The 23,413-nt window shown below is 32.8% G+C and overlaps 3 protein-coding genes across 7 annotated transcripts; 2 read left to right on the top strand and 1 right to left on the bottom strand.

The window, feature by feature from the left end:
• Positions 1–1,273: 1,273 nt before the first annotated feature.
• Positions 1,274–3,776, bottom strand: LOC101211982. Its single transcript, XM_004140086.3, has 6 exons — positions 3,545–3,776; positions 3,237–3,350; positions 2,889–3,096; positions 2,606–2,723; positions 1,890–2,054; positions 1,274–1,641 (listed from the first exon to the last, which is right to left on the bottom strand). Exons 1-6 carry the CDS (start codon positions 3,641–3,643, stop codon positions 1,605–1,607), a joined length of 741 nt encoding a protein of 246 aa, XP_004140134.1. The 5' UTR covers positions 3,644–3,776; the 3' UTR covers positions 1,274–1,604.
• Positions 3,777–6,246: 2,470 nt separating this feature from the next.
• LOC101211745 (probable sugar phosphate/phosphate translocator At1g06470) lies at positions 6,247–14,333 on the top strand. 5 transcript variants are annotated; one of them, XR_004217611.1, is made up of 14 exons: positions 6,247–6,498; positions 7,584–8,089; positions 8,178–8,347; positions 8,884–8,969; positions 9,082–9,131; positions 10,609–10,676; positions 11,458–11,558; positions 11,731–11,743; positions 12,097–12,281; positions 12,492–12,578; positions 13,329–13,423; positions 13,586–13,740; positions 14,025–14,126; positions 14,202–14,333. XR_004217611.1 is itself a non-coding variant. In XM_004140085.3 (14 exons), the coding sequence occupies exons 3-13, from the start codon at positions 7,836–7,838 to the stop codon at positions 13,701–13,703; spliced, it is 1,227 nt and encodes a 408-aa protein (XP_004140133.1). In that variant the 5' UTR covers positions 6,247–6,498; positions 7,584–7,684; positions 7,774–7,835; the 3' UTR covers positions 13,704–13,740; positions 14,025–14,318. The 5 variants fall into 5 exon arrangements, 4 of the variants coding, with proteins under 4 accessions (XP_004140133.1, XP_011657553.1, XP_011657555.1 ...); XM_004140085.3 differs by having other exon boundaries at positions 7,584–7,684; positions 7,774–8,089; positions 14,025–14,318; XM_011659251.2 differs by having other exon boundaries at positions 14,025–14,318.
• A 5,358-nt stretch (positions 14,334–19,691) lies between these two features.
• Positions 19,692–22,035, top strand: LOC101211500 (protein sym-1). The gene is made up of 5 exons (XM_004140084.3): positions 19,692–20,143; positions 20,502–20,648; positions 20,753–20,885; positions 20,977–21,016; positions 21,528–22,035. Exons 1-5 carry the CDS (start codon positions 19,862–19,864, stop codon positions 21,613–21,615), a joined length of 690 nt encoding a protein of 229 aa, XP_004140132.1. The 5' UTR covers positions 19,692–19,861; the 3' UTR covers positions 21,616–22,035.
• The last annotated feature ends 1,378 nt before the right edge of the window (positions 22,036–23,413 follow it).

Genomic DNA, 23,413 nt, shown 5'->3' with positions numbered 1-23,413 from the left:
TCTGAAAACAAATTTGTCAAATATTTTTACATGATATGATATTGTATATTGTCTACTTTGGATATACACCTTAATGAGTATACATATATATGTTTTGATTATCTAAAATTTGTGGTGTTTATTTAAGCGACCGACGAGGTCAACTAGTATAGGGACAAAAGAAAATTAATCAATAATAAAGTTTTGTTGGTATAACCTTGGAGGGATATACTTCAAATGGATCTCTCCACTTAATAGAATGAAAAGTTTGATAAGTGTTGCCTTTGGTTAACACTCATGAGAGTGATAGCATAATAGACTATGTATATTCCACCCCTATGACTTAGATTTAGATCTATTATTAATTTTCTCTTCTTAATTATATGATAGGGCAAAATGTATTTTTACCCGTTACTTTTTAGTTTGTAAGGTTTGAAAATTTAAAATTTATTATAATTTGTAAGTAAACTAAAGTTAGTTTGAACGTTAGTTGACTAATGAAAAGATGATAGAATAAAATTTTTAATGATATTCTATTATATTTTTTATTTGATGATATTTTCATTATCGTTGGAGTAAGTGATAGTCTAATTCTACGCATTTAACGCAATAATTAGACATATATTCGTGTAAAGATAGTTTAATCGATTTGTTCTAATAACTTTGGACAACCACATATGTTTCTTTAAAAAATTGAATTAGACCGATAATAAATGATATCGATTGGATGAAAAAGATAATCAAAGGAGACAATTAGACATTTTTCCAAGTTATATTGTTGAATGAGTTAGGAAAATTACGAGTGAAGATTTATTATTTTCATGCATATAGTAATTCCTTGCTAATTGACTCGTTAAAGTTTAAGAGATCACCAAACATTCGAACTTTGTAACAAGAGATATATATGAAATTAAATTGATGACCATACATCTGAAATGCGTTCTTGATATCTAATTTATGTACAAATATTAATTTAGAAACACCTCGGATTTGGTATTAATATACACTTACAATCTAATTAATGGGAAATGGTAAGAAGGTTTCATTGGGATTATATTAGAGAAAACTCCATTAAGATGCTAATAATTAACAAATTAAAGCATTCTGATGTGAGTACTGTTCTTACCATGGTAAGTAGAGTAGTGAACGAGCAAAGGAGGATATTTTGGTGAGTGAATTTGATGTCAAGAAATTGAGAAGGTCGAAGATCCTCAAATTATTTGGTTTATCTTGTAGTTTTGTTATCGCTTATTAGGGTTCTATCAATTTCCCCATAAGCACACGAGAAAGGAAAGAAGAAAATCGGAACTAAAATATGATATAACATAAGCCAACTTCAGCTACAGGTCGAATACAAAAACCATCATAACAATAGCCAAAAGGAATTTCCAAAAACAACATTGCACAACCAGATATGTCACAGAAAAAAGATATACATATACAGATATATATTTCGACAGCAATCCACATTGATTTATATGAATATTGTAGATGTATTGAATAAACTGTCTTTGGATGTTTCACATATGGGATGTATGGATACGAAGATACTGGACGGTTTATGTTGAGAGCAATTTGGAGCATACCATATATCTTCACATATGTTTGCCTGTGAGAAAAACAACTCAGACTTTTGGTAGAGTAATCCGCAGTAGTCCGTCCCTGCATTGACATGAAAAGAAGACATCAACACCGAGTTATTAACGAGCAAGTGAGTGAACTATCAAAAACAACTGTATGAAAGTGAGCAGTTTGCCTGTGTATAATACAAGTGCACGAGCAAATGGTAAAAGAAACAGCATTGCAAGGACATGTGCATAATTAGCCTCGTAAAAATACTGGGACGGACAGCTTGAAGTTGAAAGATATTCAGGCGTAACGTTACAAAGGACTGGCAGGTTGCTACTTACCAGAACTCAGCTAATACTCCGTCCTTGTTAATGTTGATTGGAAGTGGCCACACAACCTGGTAAGGTCCTTGTAAGATCTCTTTCTTGTTATATGAAGAGATAGAGTCGCTTGAGTATCCTACCACTTCACAGTACTGATTTGAGCGTTTACCGATTATAGTCAACCTGCCAGAGAACAGCTTTCCACTGTCAGATCAATGACATTGTATAGTCATATTTAAGTTTACTTTAGTTGTTGGATTCTGTAGTAATTTATCGTGACATCAAATAGAAAACCTTGCTTGTAATCATCTCATGTTCGTTAGGGATGGTATTAACTTTTAAGATAAGGTATTAAAATGACCCACAAGGTTGAGGATGATAAGACCATTCTGTCCCAAATCCACACCATTTGCATTCCTATATTTCATATTATAAGTTCATATATAGACCACCTCATGGTAACTAACATTCAAACATGAATGAAGCGAAGACTATTGAGAACATAATGAAAAGATTGAAATCCACCTTGGTTCCAGTGATGATCTAATTAATAGGAATTAAGATATCAAATGCTTGTCAGCGCAACTTTAAAATTGGAATCAAGAAAGACTTGGGAGTTGGGTATGCAGTTGAGTTTGGAAATTTTGAAAGATTAACTATTAAATTTCTACAATATTTGAATATCATATTCTCAACTACAAATGTCAAAGAATTTTACAAAATCACTATCTTACTTTTGGTCATCGACCTCAACTATAATGTCATTGATCTTGACTCCTGGAATTTCCACGGTCAGTACATAACCTCGTGTAGATTCTGCCACATCCATCCTCGGAGACAATCCACCAATTCCTGTGTTACAATATGAAAAATAGAACTAAATATTTAAGCCCTTTTCAATTCACGCTAAAAGAGGAAGAAAAAGGAGTACAATCTCTGCTTCAGTATCATGTGGCCAAGAGCCTGAGGTACATTTAGCTTTATCTATTCATCAATATATATAGCTCAATAACCAACCATTTGATCCAGAGGACGGTTGTTTTGTCTCCGGAATGAAATTGTTATTTTGTTCATTGATTCCCAAACATGCCCTTGCAAACAGGGGAGGTTCAGATGCAATCAAATTGAAATTCTGACTTAGAATCCTTTCTTCCTTTACAGGTCTTGAATACAATGGTCTTTCAGAGACATCCGAAAACGCCTGAGAATTAGAACGTTGCTTACCCTGAAAGATCACTTTCAAATAAGGTCAGAGAAAGAGAACAAAGTCATATCTCCAGAAAAAGAAACTTAAAAATTCTAAAAGAAATGTGAAGTGTTGAATCACTATCACAGTGAATTCAAATTCATCAATCAATCAATCACCTCTGTAGTTGAAGCTTGCCTCATATAGGCACCACAAGCTTCAGATCCTTGTCTTGCAAAGTACGTCTTATTATCACACCTTCGAGTGACAGAACTTCCATAGCTACAGCAATTCTAATCACCCCCAAGAAAGAAAGAAAAAAAAACACAAAACATGTTAAGCAATCAAACAACCCCAATTCCACAAACAGAAAAAATGGGTACCCAGAAACATCGATCAAACGTGTATCAGGAAATTTCAGTAATAATATCATACGATCTACAGTTTACACCCAGAAAAGAAAAGGGTTCGATAAACAGAGGAGTACCGCAGGGAGAAGGTGGCCATGTGCGGGAGAAATATCTCCGGCGGGAGAGAGGTGAGCGGCAAGGACGTCGAGCCTACGTTTTCCGGCGTGCTGCTCCATGAGAATATCACCGAAAAGCCTGAGATAAAATGAAACTGTAGCGGTTTATAGAGGAAAGTGTTGAAGGTCTTTGTAGTGAAGAAGTGATCAGTGGTTGGCGCGAGGAGGTGAAGAAGGAAAAGGTGAGAGAGAGATGAGATTTTTTTAATGGTTAAAATGTCGGTTTTGACCTCAATTATTTCGTTGAGATAATTGCATTGTATCTTTGTGTACTCAAAATTGAATTTGTTCCAATTTTTTTAAAAATAAATTATATCACATTTGAAAATATTTACGATATATAACAAAAAAATTCAATTCTATCCGTAAGTATTAAAATTTAGTGTAGGGAAAAAGAAAATATATAAGTTTTCTTTTTCATTTGGAAAGCAACGAAAGTGGGGGAGATTGGGATAAGCAAAAAAAGTGTACGTTTAAAGAGGAAGTGTTGCCACGTGAGTAAGGAGGCAAAATATCAGCCGTAGATATTAATATCCAATCACCGTATTTTGTCTCATCGAACCAAAATTGTTAATAATAATATTACAAGATATTTTCCCTTTTCTTTTTTTCTTTTATACATATATATATATTTCGGCTCTCTCTTTTACCTACTGTTTTTCTAATTTAATTTCAAATTGTTTGATGTAACGTAAATCCTATTATCTTAATTTTTTGTGCTATTTTTGTAATTTAAAAAATGTAATGAGATAGATTCTATTATTATAATTTTTTTTTGTTATTTCTGCCAACATAAAAAAACTATTAAATATAAAATAAAATTACAAATATATATATAAATAATTGTATCTCATTTTAAAAGTTAATTATACTTCAAATACTCCGTCCAAATTAAGTGAATTTAGATTATTTTAAAATAGAAAATACACATGCATGAAAACTATTTACAAAAATAACGTCCTTGAGAAAACTTATTACGAAATATGATCCTTTAAAAACATATTACGAAAATAGGATGATTTTTGGGCTCGACCTTTATTTAAAAAGAAAAAAGGAAAATGGCAAGTCTTAAGACACACCCTATAGGTTTATTTAAAAATAAAAAATAAAAAAATCACATATCAAACGTTTAAAACTCGACCTACATCAGAGACACATACATATGGATAGTCTTTTCCCTAACTTTCTCGTGCAAAGGGTGGATGCTCGTCCTCCTTTCTTTAAATCTTCTTTTTGATATCACTAACGGTTTATAAATTAATACAATTTTTTATATTCAAATTTAGGGTTACCGTTAGTTTTAAAATGTTTCTTTCCTTTTTATTTGTTAGTTAGTTTCTTTATTTCAAGTTTAGTTATATATATGTGTGAATATGTGATAATATTTAATTTATATTCTTATAAATGAATATTATATCTCCAAATTATGGATGGATTTTGAAATATATTATTTTATTAAACATTTTGAAAGAAGCAAGAGTTATAAAGTAAATTAGTGTATATAAAAGACATAATGAAAAAAAGGTCTCTAATCATTTTTTTTCCCATTTAGGTAAACATATATATATATATAAAGTTCATTTTACTCACCTCTATAGCTAAACAAACAACAAAGAACAATAGCTGTAAAAAAAATTAGAGAGAAGTAATAAAAGAATTTATTTCTATATATGATTTCCAACCGTGTGCCTAACATATGAGAAGTAATAAATATTGTTTCGTTGCAATTTTTTCTCACTTAACAATCGTTTGTTGCTTCAAGGATACATATATTTATATTGAATAAAAATTGGTAGAAAGTGTGAGTTAGAGAATTTTAAAAGACTTTGTTTGATTTATTATCATACACGTAAAAACTATTTCTCTATCATGAAACTAATTGAGGCAATTGATATTTTTCAATCAAATATTGAAAATGTTAGAAAAATAGAGAAAAATAATTAAAATTCACCTACTATTCATACATTGAAGTTAAATAACAAAACTATAATCAAATGAATAGCAAAGAACAACACTTATATTCAAAATTGTAAAATCGAATGATTTTTTTTTACAAATAGAAGCTTTTGTATATACAATTAAAACAGGTAATAGTTGTAAGGTTAGTATATAATTAAGAGTACAATATCATTTTTAAAACAAACTACAAATATAACAAAGTTCATTAACGATAAGTTTCTCTTAGCAATATAATGTATTACTAACCGACTTCTAGTAGAGAAATAACTATTTATCACTAATAAATTTTGAAAATTAAATCTAAATTTTGCTATATTTATAAATACATTTCTATTATATACTCACACTACATGTATGATTTGTATCTCTACACATATGCCATGTTAAAAGATGTCACGATATCATGTATGGTTTAGGAAAATAAATATGGTGATCATAAGATAACGTAAGCTTTCCTAAAAAAATACATAGTGGCTTGTCCTTTCTTTAATTAGTCTACTAATTATAGACTTAAATTATATCTTCGGAACCAAACAAATGGTCAGCAAAGCCGGACCCACCCGGGCGAACCCCTCATGGTCGGGCTCATGGTTGTGTGTACCCTTTGCCGCTGGGCTACGCTACCGGCCACCGAACCACGAACCACCAAGCGGCCCCACCCGTACGGTCGGACAATAAAGGAAATAAAGTGGAGTAAGTAGCGTAGATTTTATATTATTAATTTGTTTTACCTTTTTAGAAATGGCCTTTGACATCGTTCGCCATTCACCACCCACATCTAACATTGAAAACAGACGTTCTGATTTGAGATTTCAACCCCTCCAATCGCCATTTTCAAGACCTTTAGATCTGATCCATCCTCATCCACCTTCCTTCTTCTTCGAATTCCATCTGCATATTCTCTCTCATTTCCTCAATTATTTCCTCAGATTCTTCTTCTCAGGTCACCTGTTTCGGTATGTTGAGAATTGCAGATTCTTTTCTTGTATTTTGGAAATGAATTTACGCTTGCTTGCTTATGCACGATAATAATGCTTGTTCTAGTTAACTGATTTTGAATTGTTATTTTTATTTATTGTTTATTTATGCATTCTTGTTACTTTGATTGAGCTCGAGTTCATCCTTATCGATGCTTCATCTTGTTGATCACTGTTTGTTTCTTTAATTAGTTGCGTGTATATTTAATTAATTTGAAGTAGCGAGTCTCTGGAATAGTTTTTTTGAACTGTGCTATTTTGTTTACCTCCATGTGTGCAAATGTTTGCTGTTATGGACGCGCAGTGTTCACGCGCCTCGTTCATAATATCTCTTAAACGACGCACTTGTTGTGAGTCCTGATAACCGCTGATGCTAAAGCTTGATATTTAAGCCTGACTCACTACCTTAGTTTAGTTTGTGCTGCTTCTCTGAAGAATTATTGGAGGCGGGACGGAAGTAATAGAGAATCTTAGGATCTGTGCTGAATTGAAGGAAGTGATGGAGACCATGACTTATTATTGTTTGTTGGCTACTACACTTTAATCATTTGTAGACGAAAATGTTCATAGATCATGAGTTTGTACTTTCTTTTCCAAATTTGTTACGATTGGGAAGTTCCATGGAAGTTGGGTTCTGTGTGTATGTGTATTTAAATTTTGTTTTGGTTAAGAAAGAATTGTATTGAAAGATAGCAAGGCATGGCAAGGAGATCAAGGATAGGTTCTTTAATTTAGGGGAAGAGTTGCTACAAATCTCTGAAAGAGGGCCTGTCTTGGCATTATCATTATGCAATGAAGTCTGCACGCGTCTGTATGACTGGTCATTTTATATGTTCTGTACTCTGTATACCGTACAAGTCTTGTTCGACTCAATCTATCTTTATTTTTATTTCAATTCTTTATTGAATTTCACACAAAGTTTACAACGTGCTCTAGCCTGTCACAATGCATAAAGTTCCTGCTTTCTGTTTACTCATTTGCATCTGTCAGTAATTGTGACGAAGAGCATAGATGGTTTTATCATAGTAGAGAAAAGGAGATGACATGAAATTCTTTGGGTACAGAAAATCATAAACACGCAAGGGTTGATTCTATTGAGCCTGTAAGTCAAGAAGTCAGTGGTTTTCATAGAGTGCCATTTTTTCGAAGATGGTGTGACATAGAGGTACTGTCTCAGTGGATGCTCCATTAATCTATGCAGATTCAAGTGCTCAACACACTGGTTTCAAATTGTTTTCACTTAAACTGGGTCAGGTATTATAAACTGGCGTTTTGAGGAGGAGATAAACCACTATATAAAGTGACAGCAGACAAGTATGCAGTCTAATGATGGGGAGACTGACGCCCATTTTCCCATTCACGTTGATGGAATTGGACCTGAGGAATATGAACCTTTAAGTATTGAGAATAAACTTGGGAGGAATTTTAATGGCGATGACTGTGAATCCTTTCACAGTGATAATTATAATTCACTGCAGCTAGATGCAAAGAATCCTCTATCCACTGCCAATGTGCTGAAGACATTATTCTTTGTTCTTGTCTGGTATACTTTCAGTCTTCTTTTGACCTTGTAAGTTCTCTATTCAAATAATCAACAATTAATGTTGCAATGTTCATTTAGAATGTTCAATTAACGGAATTTCTCCTGGATTGAGCAGATATAACAAATCTTTATTAGGAGATCATTTGGGTAGGTTTCCAGCTCCATTGCTCATGAATACTGTTCATTTTACCATGCAAGCTGTTCTATCCAATTTGATCACATGGATTTGGTCTAGTCGATTCCAATCTTGTGTTACTATGACATGGAGGGATTACTTCACGAAAGGTAATCTTGAAACTAATGACTTTTGTTTAGATTTTTCATGATGCGGGTAGACATTCTTCAGTTGACATTTTCATCCTACCAAACTAATGTATAATGTGATAAGGTTGCTGGCTGTTATAAGTAGTAATACATCAAGGCATTTACTCAAAATTAACTGAATAAAATCATGGATTCATGGATGAGTTCTCTATGATTTACTTGTAAAAATGAATGTGACATTTTGTCTCTTTGGTTAATTGTTAATCCAGTTATGTTTTAATTTCTTTGGACAGGTTTTCTTTAACCTAAAAAGTTCACAATTTTTTTAGTGTGTATTTTTTTTTGTTTTTTGTCATTGCAGTAGTTGATAAGAATCATGACTTTGCAAATGATTAAATTTGTGCGCTTTTTTCTGTGAAATTTTGTGGATGGTGTTTTTTCTATTAATTAGATGTTTGTTTACATTTGTTCGAGCCCTTAAGGACGTTTGCTTTTATATTGTGTGTAAATTAACTTTTCTATCAACTAATGCCACAGATGGACTTTGCCTTTCACAGTTGTCCCAACGGCTCTTGGAACAGCCTTGGATGTTAATCTAAGCAATGCATCCCTTGTCTCAATATCAGTCACATTTGCTACCATGGTTTGATACCTTTTCTTCATGCTTATTTGTTAGTCAAGAAAATGTATAAGCTGTAAAAATATTCTACTTTATACTTCATAACACTAATTCTGTCTCTCTTTTTGATTGACAGTGTAAATCCGGTTCTCCTATATTTCTTCTCCTGTTTGCTTTTGCATTCAGGTGAGCTGTACAACTAAATTGTTGTAATGTGGTTTCTTATGTGTGCCTTTATATAGATAACTAGATCCAATTGCATCCAATTTTAGAGTACCTCATACATTTGGGAAGTTTACCGTGCTTCGTTTTTCTGATGTTCTATGATATATGAGAATAATGTTGAGTAACGGAATATGATCCTGGCTTTACTTTTCAACCTTCCTGAAGATTCCTTAGCTGTGTGTTATTGAGTATGAGTTATTATGTATATAGAGAATGAATTTTCTTAATTATTTACTCTTTTGCTATAAGTTTAGGATTCCTTTTTTTCAAGTAAAATATATTTGAAGAAAAATATATTCAAGAAAAAGGAGTAAAGCTTTAGGGATGAGGGATTCACAGGAATCAAGTGAAAGACCTCCAAGCTAAATACATGAGAAAAGAGATCAGCTAGCTTGTGATCGATTATTTTTAAGATTGTAGTGATCGTGATTTTTTCTTTCATTTTATAATTTGATTTAATTGAGTATGACTTGATGAAAAGTATCCTATATTTGGCCCTTAATCAGAGGGTTTCAATATAATGGTTGGACATGGCTTGCTGATATCAAGTGTTAAAATTTAAAATACTCCATCTTCTCTTTTGCTTCATATGTAATTAGATTTCTTACAGAAGATATAATTTTGGGCTTTTAAAGATAATGTTATTGTAGATTAGTTGTGTTGTAAGAAGAAGAGAGGTTAATTGGGGTAAAAGGTAATATTCTTGGTTAATTCCCTTTTTACCCCGTTTGTAATAAACTTATAAATAGGAGCCTTTGTCTCGTATATGAAACACATTATCATTCTAATAAAAGATCCACAATCTTGATTCTTGGAGGATTGACCATTGAGGCTATTTAGGTTGGGCTAATGAGTAGATATTAGTTATTTATCTAGTTAGTTACTTTTATTTTTATTTTTATTTTTTTTAAAGTTGTATCTCTCTTAGATATCCATAGGAACCTCAATTTTTTAATGGAAAGAAAACTAATTCATTTGTCAAGATACCTTTTAATTTTTTTTTTTTTTGTAAACTTACTAAATTACTTATCTTTGTACCTATTAGGGACCATCAATTCCTGTCAAAAAAACTATTTCATTTTATGTGTATTTTGTTTAAAGTTGTTTTGGGGATTTATAATTTTTTTGTTATACTGCTAAGTTATTTATCCTAAAATTTTTATGAACAACCAACGACTATTGTAATGTGGTCAATAATAAACTTTCATTTTCAATTACTTGCTATGTTGCGTTACCATTCTTCCTTTTGCAGCTATCACAGTTTCATATTAATAGGCTAGTTTAAGACACACCATAATTTGATACGGGTTCTTGCTGATTTGTGGTCTATGAACATTTTCTGTTACACATATTATGAATATTACTTTCTAGGTAATGTACGTCATATCATAATATTTTTTTATTATTTACTCATGTTGATTGAAACGTCTTGTTTCAGGTTGGAAGCTCCTAGCTATAGACTTGCGGGCATCATCTTGATTATATCTGTTGGAATCTTATTAACAGGTATCAAGCATCCTTATTCTATTCCTAGCTGATAATGTATGAATTTTAGAATTTAAATTGTGTAGTTCTTGATTATACTCAAATAAAATTGACCACCGTTTGTCAAATCAATTGAACTGAGCTGTCAGTTGTATAGGTTTCAGGTTTGATCTTGCGCTCTTATTATTCACCTACCTTACATAGGAAGGACAGTTCATTTCTTATATTTTCTATAATGTCAGTATTTGAGCCGCATTATGGTTATTTCACACCTTAGTCACTCTTCCAATATGCTATATGATCACCCATTCAAGGCTAAGCTACTAAAGCTCATTTTTGGTCTTTGCTTAATTAGGGTTGTTTTGTGGAAGAATTGGGATGAAAGAAACATAATCTTCCACAACATAGAAAAAGATGCTGGAGAGGTCCTCGAGTTGGCTATTTTCAATGTTTTTATGTGTGTGTGTGAGAACCCCCATAGTCTTCAAGTCTCATCTCAACCCTTTTAACCACTACAAGCCAGCCATGAAAGTTAGGAATAGTTTTTTGGAACTCACAGTGGGTTTACTGTTTACCTACGGCACATACTCAAGGAAGATTGAAGTTGGAAGTGAAAGAGTTAGGAGCAAGTGAATGGTTGCTGTTGGCTCCTTTGTTTTTGTCCATAGCAACTTAAAGCATTCCATTACTTCTAAGTTCTTACATTGTTTGATGTAATAATTCATTAAGGAAAATCTAGGCTAAAATTCTTGATTAAAAATGTGTTTATGCCACAACGTTTGACCTGGCTTTGTTCATGCAGTTGCAAAGGAGACAGAGTTTGAATTCTGGGGTTTTATTTTTGTTATGCTTGCTTCGGTTATGTCTGGCTTCAGGTGGTCCATGACGCAAATTCTTCTGCAGGTATGAATTTTATTTTTTTTTCATTCTTTTTCTGTGTATACTAGTGTTTTATGCCATCAGAAATCATTTTGTTTTCCAAGCAACTATTTTGTCCGTTTCTTGCTTTATATTTGTTGGCTTGGATCCTGACACTTTTCCCTGTATGATGTTTTGTGCCCTACTGGATATGAAGCGAGAAGCATATGGTAAGTGTTTCGGGTGCTGTTTAGTTTTTTATTATTGCATTTCCTTTGGTTATGTAGTGGTGGATTTCTGCTAGGCTTCAAGGACAATTATGAATTTGTTCTTGCAATCTTGAATTTTCTCCAAAAACTTCCAGTCTCTGTAGATTATATGTTATTTTGTTTCATCAAGTGAAATAGTTTGCATATCAGGCCCAGTGAATTGCCATTTGAGTCGATCCATTGTTTTCTACAAGACCATTTTATATTTGATGCTAAGTCCTTTTGGCAACTCTTTGACTATGTTTCATTCAGATTTCAATTGTTTTCATACCAAACTGGTGCAAATGCTATATATGTGGTTCCCTTCATTTCAGGTTTGAAAAATCCTTTTACCCTGATGAGCTACGTGACACCAGTGATGGCCGTTGTGACATTGATGCTATCCCTTGGTTTAGATCCGTGGAAAGAATTTACCAGTAATGGGTATTTCAATAGTATCTGGCATGTTACTCGGAGTAGCTTGCTGATGCTTTTTGGTGGAGCACTCGCCTTCTGTATGGTAGGAACCTATCTGAATCTTTTCTTTTTGATAAGCACAATTTTGCTGGATGAGGATTGATTTCTATCAACTTCACAGTAGGTGTAGTTGGTAGAGCATTTATTTGCTGGGAATTTCATTATATAGTTCTGTCTCCCCTTCTGTCCTAATATTTTGGGGATCAAATCTATTGTTTGCACTCATATGAAAATTTATGTCATACCTTTACAGGTATTAACAGAATATATCCTTGTCTCCGTAACTAGTGCTGTCACGGTTACGGTTGCTGGTGTTGTCAAGGAGGCTGTAACTATACTGGTATGAGATTTTCTGACCATGGTTATTGTACTTTCTAATCAAGATGTACTGAGTCCTTCAATTTTGCTTCATTGTGGTCTAGTATCTCATCTCAATTTTGCACTTCTCTTGATGCATATCTTTCTGAGTTGTCATGACTTCCTACAAGTAGTTTTGAGCTTGCTCATCAAGAGCCCTTTTGTGCGAGATAATGTGCTGCATAACATAGTATTTATCTAGCCATTTAACATAGTATTAATCTAGGCTTGTAGGATAAGTTTGCTGAAAACATACATCTATGCTCACTACAATCACTTAAATGTATTTGAAAAGTTGGCTGGCCTTTCTTTCCTCTTTCAATCTCTGTCATTGCTGGCTATAAGATTGCTTGTTTCAGTATTATTAAAAGGAAAAAAAGTAATGGTGATTTTAATGAAGTTGACACTAGGTTATGGTTTCGCCAGCATCCCACTGCAAGGAAATGAGCTCGTTACATTACTGTCCTTCATTATATACTACTGCAACGACATTCAAAATCTTGTAGAAGGGTGGCATGAGTTGGAAGGCATCTTGTCTTCCCTCTTCCTCTCTGATTTCTCTTTTCCTTTAATAAAAGCATTTCTTATAAAAAAAAAAAAGGTTAACGTGCATGGTAGTGAGATACAAAATTTTAACTATAAGAGCATTGTTATATCCAACATTATTGGGGTTATTGATCCCTGCCCGGCTAACTACGTCTTCTAATTAAATATTACATTATTGCATTTTCAGGTTGCAGTCTTTTACTTCCACGATAAGTTTACCTGGCTTAAAGGTTTTGGTCTCATCATAATTATGATTGGGGTCAGTTTGTTCAATTGGTACAAGTAAGTTGTCAAAATATATATATGAATATATATTGTGTTTAATTAACATGCCTGACCATTTGTCAAATTTTGTTAATGAATTGCATCTAAACAAGTAAAAGAATCTGGTTGTGGGTGCCTTTTGTGTTAAGTTAACATGTTTTAACTCCAATTACTCATCAGATACAAAAAGCTACAGAAGAAATCTAGTGAAGATAAACTGGTAGACTCACAGTCAACAAATGTTGCTAGAAAATATGTAATTCTTGAGGAGACTGACGAGGAAGATGCCCAACGTTGATTGCCAAATTACATTGTTCGAATCCTAGTCAATTCCAGTAAGCTCTCTTTAACTTGTCTTGCCTATTTGTCCTGTTCAGCTTAAATACATCTCTACTTAGTTCCACAATTGATTTAAAACAACAAAACAATAAAATAACACCATTGAATTACTGTTTGTCATGTGAGATCTGCTTAAATTTGATGATGGCCGAAGCAAATTTTACATGTTCAATTACCATTCTAGCTTCTGATATTCAACGTGGTTACATAAACCTTTTTATTATAATCACCATTCAGGACATTGTTAATTCCAATTGTCTCTGGTTTGTTGTTCCTACAGGGCCACGGTAATTTTGAACAGATTTACTGGAAGTTGTTTCGTATTACTGCTATTGATGGAATTTTTTTGTACGGCCTCTCTCTAGGCGCTGACCATATTCAAGTATGTATCATGCCAGCATCTTTGTGGCTCTACACATTTTGGATTTAGCCTAAAAAATTTGTATCAATTTTGTAGTGAATGCGGTTCCCTATTGTTTTATGCGGTTTCAAAGGACTACTGCCTTTTGAGTGGATCCTCTACTCAAGCTTTGTATTCTAAAGTATTCATATGTTATTCTATTTTTTCCATTCATGGTTTGAATATCAACCTCTTGGAGATATCTCAAAGCCGTTTACTATTATTAAAAGTGACTAATAATTCTTCAAATATAAACCATAATATTCCATCCTGTTCTTGAAACCACCAACGGAAGGAATAGGCCAACCGCAAAGTCTCTCCAAATCCTTCACCGATTTGTGGCTGTCCTCAACATCAACGCTCCGCTCCAAGTCCTCCAAGGCTTGTCGAGCCGCTCTTCTTATTTCTTCAGTTGAAGTCAGAATTGGAGTCGGAGGTAATTTCATCTTCCTCCACAAAGCCCTTTGGACAACTTCTCTAGTTGGTTCTTCATTCGAATTCGTAGTTGGAGTAGTCGTAGCCGTAGCCGTAGCCGTAGCCGTAGGTTTCTTGTTCCTCCACGAAGCCTCTCGAGTGGCTTCTCTCCGTTCCTCCATCGGAGTCAAAGCTGGAGTTGGAGGTTTCTTCTCCACATTGCACACCTTCCTCTTGCTTTCAGAAAGTTGCTGCTGTGCTTTCAAGATGGTACTCGCGAATCTACTCTTCAACATACTCACTCGATAATGTTTATCGTCAAATGTGATCGCTGTTAATGGAGTAGTTTCCATCGTCGGCGTTGGCTTTGCTTTCTTCGGCTGCTTCATTATCGTCGTTACCTTCACCTTCAATGGTTTGATGGAAGTTGAAGAATTGCACACCATTCTTGTTCTCCCAAACATCTAATAATTCTCAGAAAGTAGAAGAATGTTAAGCAATTATGTGATGATGAACTTATACTTGTCTGGAGAGGAGTAATTTCTCGGATTTCCTAAAGAAATTACGAAAATCTTGAACGTTATATCCGTATGAAGATTGGATTATATTGTTCGGAGTGTGTTCCGTCGGAAGTGTATAGAAGCGGTGATTATTTTTGGAAAAAAAATCACTTTTTTCCAATGATATATAAACACGTGTAGATTTATATAAGAAAAAATTCTTAAACTATAGTGTAATCTACATGATCATGATACTTTGACTTTTTCCTGTTATAAAACGCATTAAATATAACTCTTACCAAGTTACTTTAGGAATTTTGATCGTAACTAAAATTATTTTTGAATTGCATTGTGTTCAATCCGATTTAATAAGTTGACACTTCTTTTTTTTGTAAATACCTTATATATATATATATAATTAATTTAAGAAAAAGATTGATTAAAATTTCTTTTGACACCTTTTTTTGCAAGCTCAAACAAAGTGTATCTTGAAAATTTTCCAACTTACTTTTGTATACATTTTAGTACTAATACGAGGGAGTGTGGAAATTGATTGGTCAAATCGAAGTCGGTCGAAGAATGATGGGGGCACAACCACTATACCAAAGCCAGATTATAATAAAATAACACATTTTTTAAGATATATTGTAATTTGACACCTGGGAATGAGTGCCTCTGGTCCCTTAATAGACCCGTCCATGGGATCGGTCATGGTTGGTTTGGGAAAGTTTCAAATCAAGAAATTTCAAAAGAATTTCGTAGTGTCAAACCAACTAACTGACAAAAAATCGACTGACCACATATATATATTTATTGATAGTTGAGATCGATTTGAACATTTACTAAATTGACTATAGTTGATTCGATGGTGATTTGGTCGAAAAGTTGATTCACCGACCATCATCCCTAATAAAAATCTTGGTTCTTAGCGTGTACAATCACTTGAATTTTTTTTTTTTATCAAAATAGTAAAGATTACAATATATTATATTTAAGTAATTTATGCTTTAATTAAGAAAATTAACAGTTTCATAAAAATGATACAATTAATGTATGAGGATTGAAAAGAAATTTTGGACTATTTATGAATTGTCACATTTTTTATTAAATTAACAACAAATTTGTAAATAATAAAATTTGAGACTAATTAAAATATGTCCTAAATTGATATTGAAGGTGTAAATTGACAAATCTTGATTATGCCATGTGTTTTATATTAATCGTTAGATTAAATTAATTATTTTGGTTCAATTAAATATCAAAATTTAGACTAAAGTCCAATTGAACCGGAAAATAACCTTAATTAAATTATTCCAATTGCTATATTTACAACTATTCCATAAATAGTGGAGTTCTCTTCAGTTGTGAATATAAAAAAATTTAGACTTGAGAGCCGTAGAGAGAATTCCTCACAATTGGAATACTCCTTAACTCCTCTACCTGATTACAATGTAATTGACCACACTTGAAGCTCAAGTCTTTTAGAGATACAAATATACTTTCATGACTCTGCCTTCAAGAATATCAAACATTTCGCTTCTATACATTAAGCGTGCACATTCAATCGAGAGAAAACAAAAAATTCATTAACTAGAAAACAAACCATATCACATCAAGTCAACATCAATACAAGTTCAACTCTACAAAACACTTTCTCTAAAAACCTTGTGCGAACAAATTGATGTGCTTAGTGGGTCATCTCTCTCTTGTCATCTAAATCAACAAATCAACAAATGACAACAAAAAAGTCACATCCAAAGCCACCGTCACAAGTAACTACTACATGGGACCTTTCAGGCTATCCCTAACATCCATTCAAGGGAGATCGTGTGAACAAGAATAAGGTTATATCCTCGTGAAGGAAAGTTGGGAACAAGTGACGAAATCTCCTGAAAGCAAGATCATCATCAGAGCTCTTCGCTTGACAACTTTGCTCCTGCTTCTAATTCATTGGAGAAAGAATCACACCCTTTTGTTGGTGATATATAATTAAATTTGCCTTCAACCACTAGCTTAAGCTTTTGGGTGAATCGGTGATTTAATATGGTATCAGAGCAGGTGGTCCAGGGAGGTCTTGGGTCCAGGGAGGTCTTGTGTTCAAGCCCCTGCATTGTCGTTTCCTCTCCAATTAAAATCATTTTCCACATCCAAAAGCTTAAGCTGGTTGAAAGGCCTAACAAGTGGAAATTGATAGGAAACGACAATGCAGGGGCTTGAACTGAACACAACCTCCCTGGACCACCTGCTCTAATACCCCATATTAAACCACCAATTCATCCATCCCCCACCTGCTCTGATACCCCATATTCAACCACCACCAATTCATCCATCCCCCACCTGCTCTGATACCCCATATTCAACCACCAATTCATCCATCCCCCACCTGCTCTGATACCCCATATTAAACCACCAATTCCTCCAAAAGCTGAAGTAGCATCTATAATGATGACACATGTAATAACTGTGATAGCCATGATGGAGTTGGAGAGGAAAATAAATCTTGATGAGTAACATGGAGAGATGTATGTAGAAGACCAAAACCAATTTTTTGATTAAATTTCGATATCGATCTCGTTCGAGATGGACCGAGAAAAGAGTATTTGAACGTAAAAAACGTGCTAGCTTTTATGGTGAAACCTAATCTACACTATTGTTTACAAATTTCAAAAAGTTATTTTCATTAGAAGTTAGGTACGATTTAGGGTTTACGTTGTGATTTCTATTTCATTGTCACCTAATTGTTCTATGATTGTAATGTGATTTTTATTAGATATTTTCAAATTATTTTGTAATTTCTATTTATGACATATGATTTGATACTTTGTTTTCTGAATTTTTTTTGGTTAAAAACTATAAATTATGTGAAAAACAATATAAAGAAATTATATGGAATCAGAAGTCAATAAGACAAATAAAAAGCTTTCCTATCATAATCAAATGAAAATCAAATGACTAAGAAATAACTCTCTCAAACTAAAAATTAGGTATGATGAAGCCCTTTTTTATTTTCTAGTTAACAAACATGCATGAAGCCTTAAGAAACTCAAAATTTCAAGTCAAACTTTGAGAACGATGATTTGACATTCAGTGTTGGCGAACCCATGAAGTTAAAGGAAACAAATAAATATACGATCTATATCAAATAACAATAAACAATTAAACAATAATAAAATAACAAATAAATACAATAGCAATTAAATAACAATCAATAGCAAATAGCAAATAAACATGTCAAAGAATAGAAACTAATCAAATGACAATTAGAAGGCAATCAAACAACGTTAAAAATTATTATGACAATTAGAAAGTAATGAAATGTCTATATTAGTAGAATAGCTAGAATTGAAAGAAAAAAAAAAGGTAATAAAAAGACAATCAAATGGTAACCAAATGATTATCTCACAACACTAACTAAAATTGAATAAAAAATAAAGTAGAAAGTAATCAAATGAGGATCGAATAACAATCAGATTTCACATGCAAATCCATGAATCAATTAGAGTATTTAAGACTTTCCAATTTCAATTTTGATGTCCATTTTTACTATTTTGAAAAAAAAATAATAATAAACAATTAGACTATGTATCTAATTTCTTGAAATGCTGAAAAATTACATCAAATAACAAAAAAAATTAGAAAAAGAACCGTTCATAACACATCTTTTTGGATATTGTAAAATTGATAAATATGATTAGTAATTGATCCTATGAGATGATAATCTATTTATAAACGACATGAGTTCTGTTATCATAAATTATAAATTTGGTGTATTTTGCAAACTCCACATTTTTATTTTTTGATTGTTTGTTTAAAAAATAGAAATTAAAAAACTCAACTTAGGGGCCGTTGGTTATGTGAATATGGAACAACACCCAACAATTTGGCTCTCATCTAATTCTTTCCTTTTCATTTCTTGGTTCTCTCCCAATTTCTCCTTTTCTCAATTCTCAAACCTAAATTTGTGAAATCTTCAATCTTCCTTTGTGATGTTAGTTGTCATAAAATCATCTAAAACCCCACAAACCTTATTCCTACTGAGATAGATGAAATTTAATATTTTAATTCATATAATTCCCACGTTCTTTTTAAATAAAAATTCGACAAACTATTTACATTTTATAGAACAAAACTACTAAAAATAAAATTAATTATATCTAAACTATAAATATTTTTTCATAATATTTTATTTTTGTACAATTTTTTTATATTCATTAGATTTAAGATTTAATAAAATTATAGATTAATAGTGTGTTTGTATTACATTTACAAATAGTTAATTTAAAATATAAGTTATTTTGAAAAGAAAAACTAGAGTGTTTGAAAGTCGCTCAAAATAAAATTTTAAATGTATTTTAAACAATTTGTAAGAAAAATAATTAAAACAAAAATGAATTTTTTTAAATACATTTTTTCAATCGAACCTTAAACTAAACTAAGTTTCTATAACTTATTAGAAGTATTTTTTAAAAATAGCAAGATAAATTAAAATATTTATAAGTGGTAAAAGAATTATTAGCGATAGAATTTTTTTTGATGATAGTAAATATTTTGTGAAATTTGGGATTGAAATTGAAGCAAAAGGAATATTGTATTTGAACTAAAAATGGATAGTGTAAGATATTTTTGAGTAGCAAGTATTGATTGGGGTCACGTTTATCGATTAAAGGTTCGATGAGTTAGCTTAGTACACAAAAAAAACACATGCCTTGCCGCGGCACAAGAAAGCAGCCGGACTCTTCATCTCTGACGGTTAAATAGTTTCCTCCGTCCTCACATACTTGCTACCCTCTTTCCCTTTCCGGCATGGATGCTTTCAGCGGAGGCAATGGCGGCCTCTGGGCCTGGAACTTCCTCCTTTCTCATTCCAAATCTTCTCGTAACAACAAGAGAAGATCATTCGAGCCCAAATCCTCTAATTCCTTGGAAGCAACTGGTGGATCTGGTTTTCGTTTCCCTCTTAAGCAGTACATCACTGCAGGCTGTCTCACTCTCTCCGGCGACACTATCGCTCAGTTCATTGGCCGGTATCGTAAAGGAATCGCTTTGAATTCCACTGCTCTCTCTGATTCTGCCTCTGCCGACAAGGTTAGCTTCCCTCTCTTTGGTTCTTCACTCCAATTGATTGTTTTCTTGTAATTTTGAATTTCGAATTGTTCTGTATTTGGTAACTTAGGGCATGCTTGGTTCTTTGTTCGTAATTTGTATTGTGCATGTTTGTGGTGTCTGCTCAAGTTTTCTGGGCCGCCACTGTCAATTTTACCTGTTTGGACTTGAATGGGCCAATTTTCTTGGACTGAACGGTGGAACTGGAACTGTTGCTATTAAATATATTTGTTTTTCATTCTGTCTATAGTAGATTTTTTTTTTTTTTTTTTTTTTTGTGATGCATTTCTGATGTGGTCTCTAACCGTTTATTTTTCTTGGATCAAAATTCTTTTTCCAGATGAACATATTTTCAGAACATGATTGGATCCGGTCTTTGCGGATGGCTTCTTATGGATTTCTACTCTATGGTCCAGGATCCTTTGCATGGTACAACTATCTTGATCATGTTTTGCCTAAGAAATCGGTGGAGAATCTTATTCTTAAGGTACAGTTGATTGTGTGTTTAATTCTTATCTTAGTGTCTGAAGTTGAACATCAAGCATATACAACAAGTTCTATGAAATTTTTTCATAATTGTTTCTTCTTCAGGTTGTCTTGAACCAAATTGTTCTTGGTCCAGCAGTTATTGGTGTTGTATTTGCATGGAACAGTCTCTGGCTAGGAAAACTCTCCCAGCTTCCTGAAATGTACCGAAAAGATGCTCTTCCGACATTGTCATATGGTAAAAAAAAAAACGTCTCTGATTAGGGCCTTTTGTTGCCTAAGAACACAAGTGTAATGAAATCACTTTTTTTTTTTAATCTCTTTTGCAGGGGTTAGGTTCTGGATTCCTGTCAGCATATTGAATTTTTGGTAATTATTCTTATTTAGTTACCCCCATGTGGGTTCTCTTCCTATTACTCACGTTTTCATTATGAAAAATGGCTAACCTTAAAAAGATGGTCGTTTGTTCTAGTATTCTCTCTCATCTTTTGATAGACTTTTTGGATGTTGTTTTGTCTACTGCTTTTTCCGGAACAGGGCCTTCACTCAATTACATTGTCCAGAATTTTGTTAATATAGTTAACCTATAGTAAATGAGTCAAAACAGTAACACAATATCATCTTTTAAAAATCTGTGTATATAAGACAGACATCACTGATCTACAATGTTTCAAATCTTTGAACCACAAAATTATTCATCTGATCTCCTTCTGATGGGCCCGATGAACCTGGTATGTGTTCTATTCTCATGAAGAGTAAAAACTTGAGGATTTGAGAGTGAGCCATTCTCTGTTTATAACTCTTGCAATTGCATGTTCGTGTTTTGAATTAGTGAGGACATTATCCTGAATTTGACCGAACCATTTGTGACATCTTACAGGGTCGTGCCACTCCAAGGTCGGGTGGCATTCATGTCTGTGGCCTCTATATTTTGGAACTTCTATTTGTCTTCAACCATGAGCAAGTGATTCAGTCTAGGAAAATTCTTAAGCTCCATGTGCAAGAGCAAGGCTGCACTTAGGAGATTTTACAATAAGTTGTGCGTTATGCCATTTATTATCTATAGTTCTAGTTATGAACTCAATTCCCAGTTAGCTGTGGTAGATCAGAAACACATTCAATAGCAAATGCTATCATTTCCAAATGCTTTTGCATTTAATGGATTGTGCTTCAGATCTACTAAACATAATTTTGTTTCCTAAATGTAGACAATAATTGCTTTGCTCTTGTTGAACAGCATTGCAAATATATTTCCTCTCTCCCTTTTTTACCTTCTTCCATCCCATTGTACCAATCTTCATTATCTGTAGTGATTGGATATTATTTTGATGTAATATTTTGGTTGTGAAGTTCTGTGTTAGTACTTCAATTTGAGGGTATTTTCTATCTATCAGCTTCAACACTAAGGTTTTCTTTTTGTCTTGGGATTAACATCTGACATCCTACCAAAAGCTTTTGCTGTTTAACTAGAACTGAATAATTAGATTGAATGTAGTAACATATATATAACCAAAAAAAAATTAAAAGGCAAACAATTTTTTTTTCTAGAAATAGGTGCAAGTATAACAATTATATTCAAATTATTGGTACATATAATAAAATTTTAAAAAAATTACAAATATAAAAAAAATGGTCAAAGTCTATCACTATAGATTATATTGGTCTATCAACCATAGATCATAAGAATCCATAAAACGATATAAGCTTATCATTGATACACTTGGATATATTTGCTGGTTCTAAAATGTCTTTATCAACATGAGCTCAACTTAAGGTCTGTTTGTACCTAAGGACAAGAGTTCTCGAGTTTGAATTTACACTATAGTTGTATTAAAAATACCTCTTTAAAAAAAAGTATTACCTCTAAAATTGCTATATGTTGTGGTTACTAATAGACTCGGCTACCAAAATATTATTTTTCTAATTAAAAGTATATGTGAATCCAATCTATACTATAAAATCTTTTCATACACACTAAAACCAACTTATCTACGCTTGTAGCAAAATGACTGAAAATTTTCCATTTTGTACTTACGGCTATAAAATAACTTTTTACTGTTACTTCGGCTTACTTCTTTAAATAATTATTTTAAATGATGAAAATATTGAAAATATTTACAAATGTAGAAAAATGTTACTGTGATGAACTGAGTGTCTATTGATAATAGATGATAGTAGACTATCATAGTCTATCTGTGTCTACTGCACAATAATATTTTGTAATATCAGTAAATATTTTAATTTATTTTGCTATATTTGAAACAATAGAAAATAGTCTACAAAACCTATTTTGAAGGTCTAAAATGACAAATGACCTATTTCTTGAAAAAGTATTTGTGAAATGTCGACTCGATGTTATGACCACATGAAGTTACATTATTGCCCTTTTTCCTCCTCTTCTCCAATGTTCCCCCTCCATTTTTTCCTTTAGTTGTGTCTTCTTCTTCTTGGTGGTCGTCTTCTCCTTCTCTAATCTTCTTCTTTTTCTCTAGCACGAGCAACTTCGTTGAACCAACTACAATGAGCTTTGAGTAAGAAAGGCCAAGACTGAGAGCAAGAGAGAGTGAATGATGATCAAGCCTAACTAAGAAAGAGCTAAAGCGATCACGATTAAGTGAGCATGATGATATGTGAGTGAGAAAACGAAGAGAGAGCAAGAGAGAAGCGATACTAAGATTCTTTTATGCATGTGTAGAAGTATATTTCGACACCGACAAAAGGTCATTTAACATATTTCGTCGAATTATTTAGGTCATCCATCCAACA

This window comes from Cucumis sativus, chromosome 6 (genome assembly GCF_000004075.3).
Source record: "Cucumis sativus cultivar 9930 chromosome 6, Cucumber_9930_V3, whole genome shotgun sequence".
In the NCBI taxonomy this organism is placed as follows: domain Eukaryota; kingdom Viridiplantae; phylum Streptophyta; class Magnoliopsida; order Cucurbitales; family Cucurbitaceae; genus Cucumis; species Cucumis sativus.
This window is presented reverse-complemented; position numbering and strand designations above follow the sequence as displayed.

Coding starts and splice junctions, on each gene's coding strand:
- LOC101211982 (XM_004140086.3), bottom strand. CDS start 3,643: ATGGAGCAGCACGCCGGAAAACGTAGGCTCGACGTCCTTGCCGCTCAC. Junction 3,097..3,236: donor GGCAAGCTTCAACTACAGAG/GTGATTGATTGA, acceptor GTGATCTTTCAG/GGTAAGCAACGTTCTAATTC. Junction 1,642..1,889: donor GGAGTATTAGCTGAGTTCTG/GTAAGTAGCAAC, acceptor ATGTCAATGCAG/GGACGGACTACTGCGGATTA.
- LOC101211745 (XM_004140085.3), top strand. CDS start 7,836: ATGCAGTCTAATGATGGGGAGACTGACGCCCATTTTCCCATTCACGTT. Junction 12,282..12,491: donor GAGCACTCGCCTTCTGTATG/GTAGGAACCTAT, acceptor ATACCTTTACAG/GTATTAACAGAATATATCCT. Junction 12,579..13,328: donor AGGAGGCTGTAACTATACTG/GTATGAGATTTT, acceptor TTGCATTTTCAG/GTTGCAGTCTTTTACTTCCA.
- LOC101211500 (XM_004140084.3), top strand. CDS start 19,862: ATGGATGCTTTCAGCGGAGGCAATGGCGGCCTCTGGGCCTGGAACTTC. Junction 20,144..20,501: donor ATTCTGCCTCTGCCGACAAG/GTTAGCTTCCCT, acceptor TTCTTTTTCCAG/ATGAACATATTTTCAGAACA. Junction 20,886..20,976: donor TCTTCCGACATTGTCATATG/GTAAAAAAAAAA, acceptor TCTCTTTTGCAG/GGGTTAGGTTCTGGATTCCT.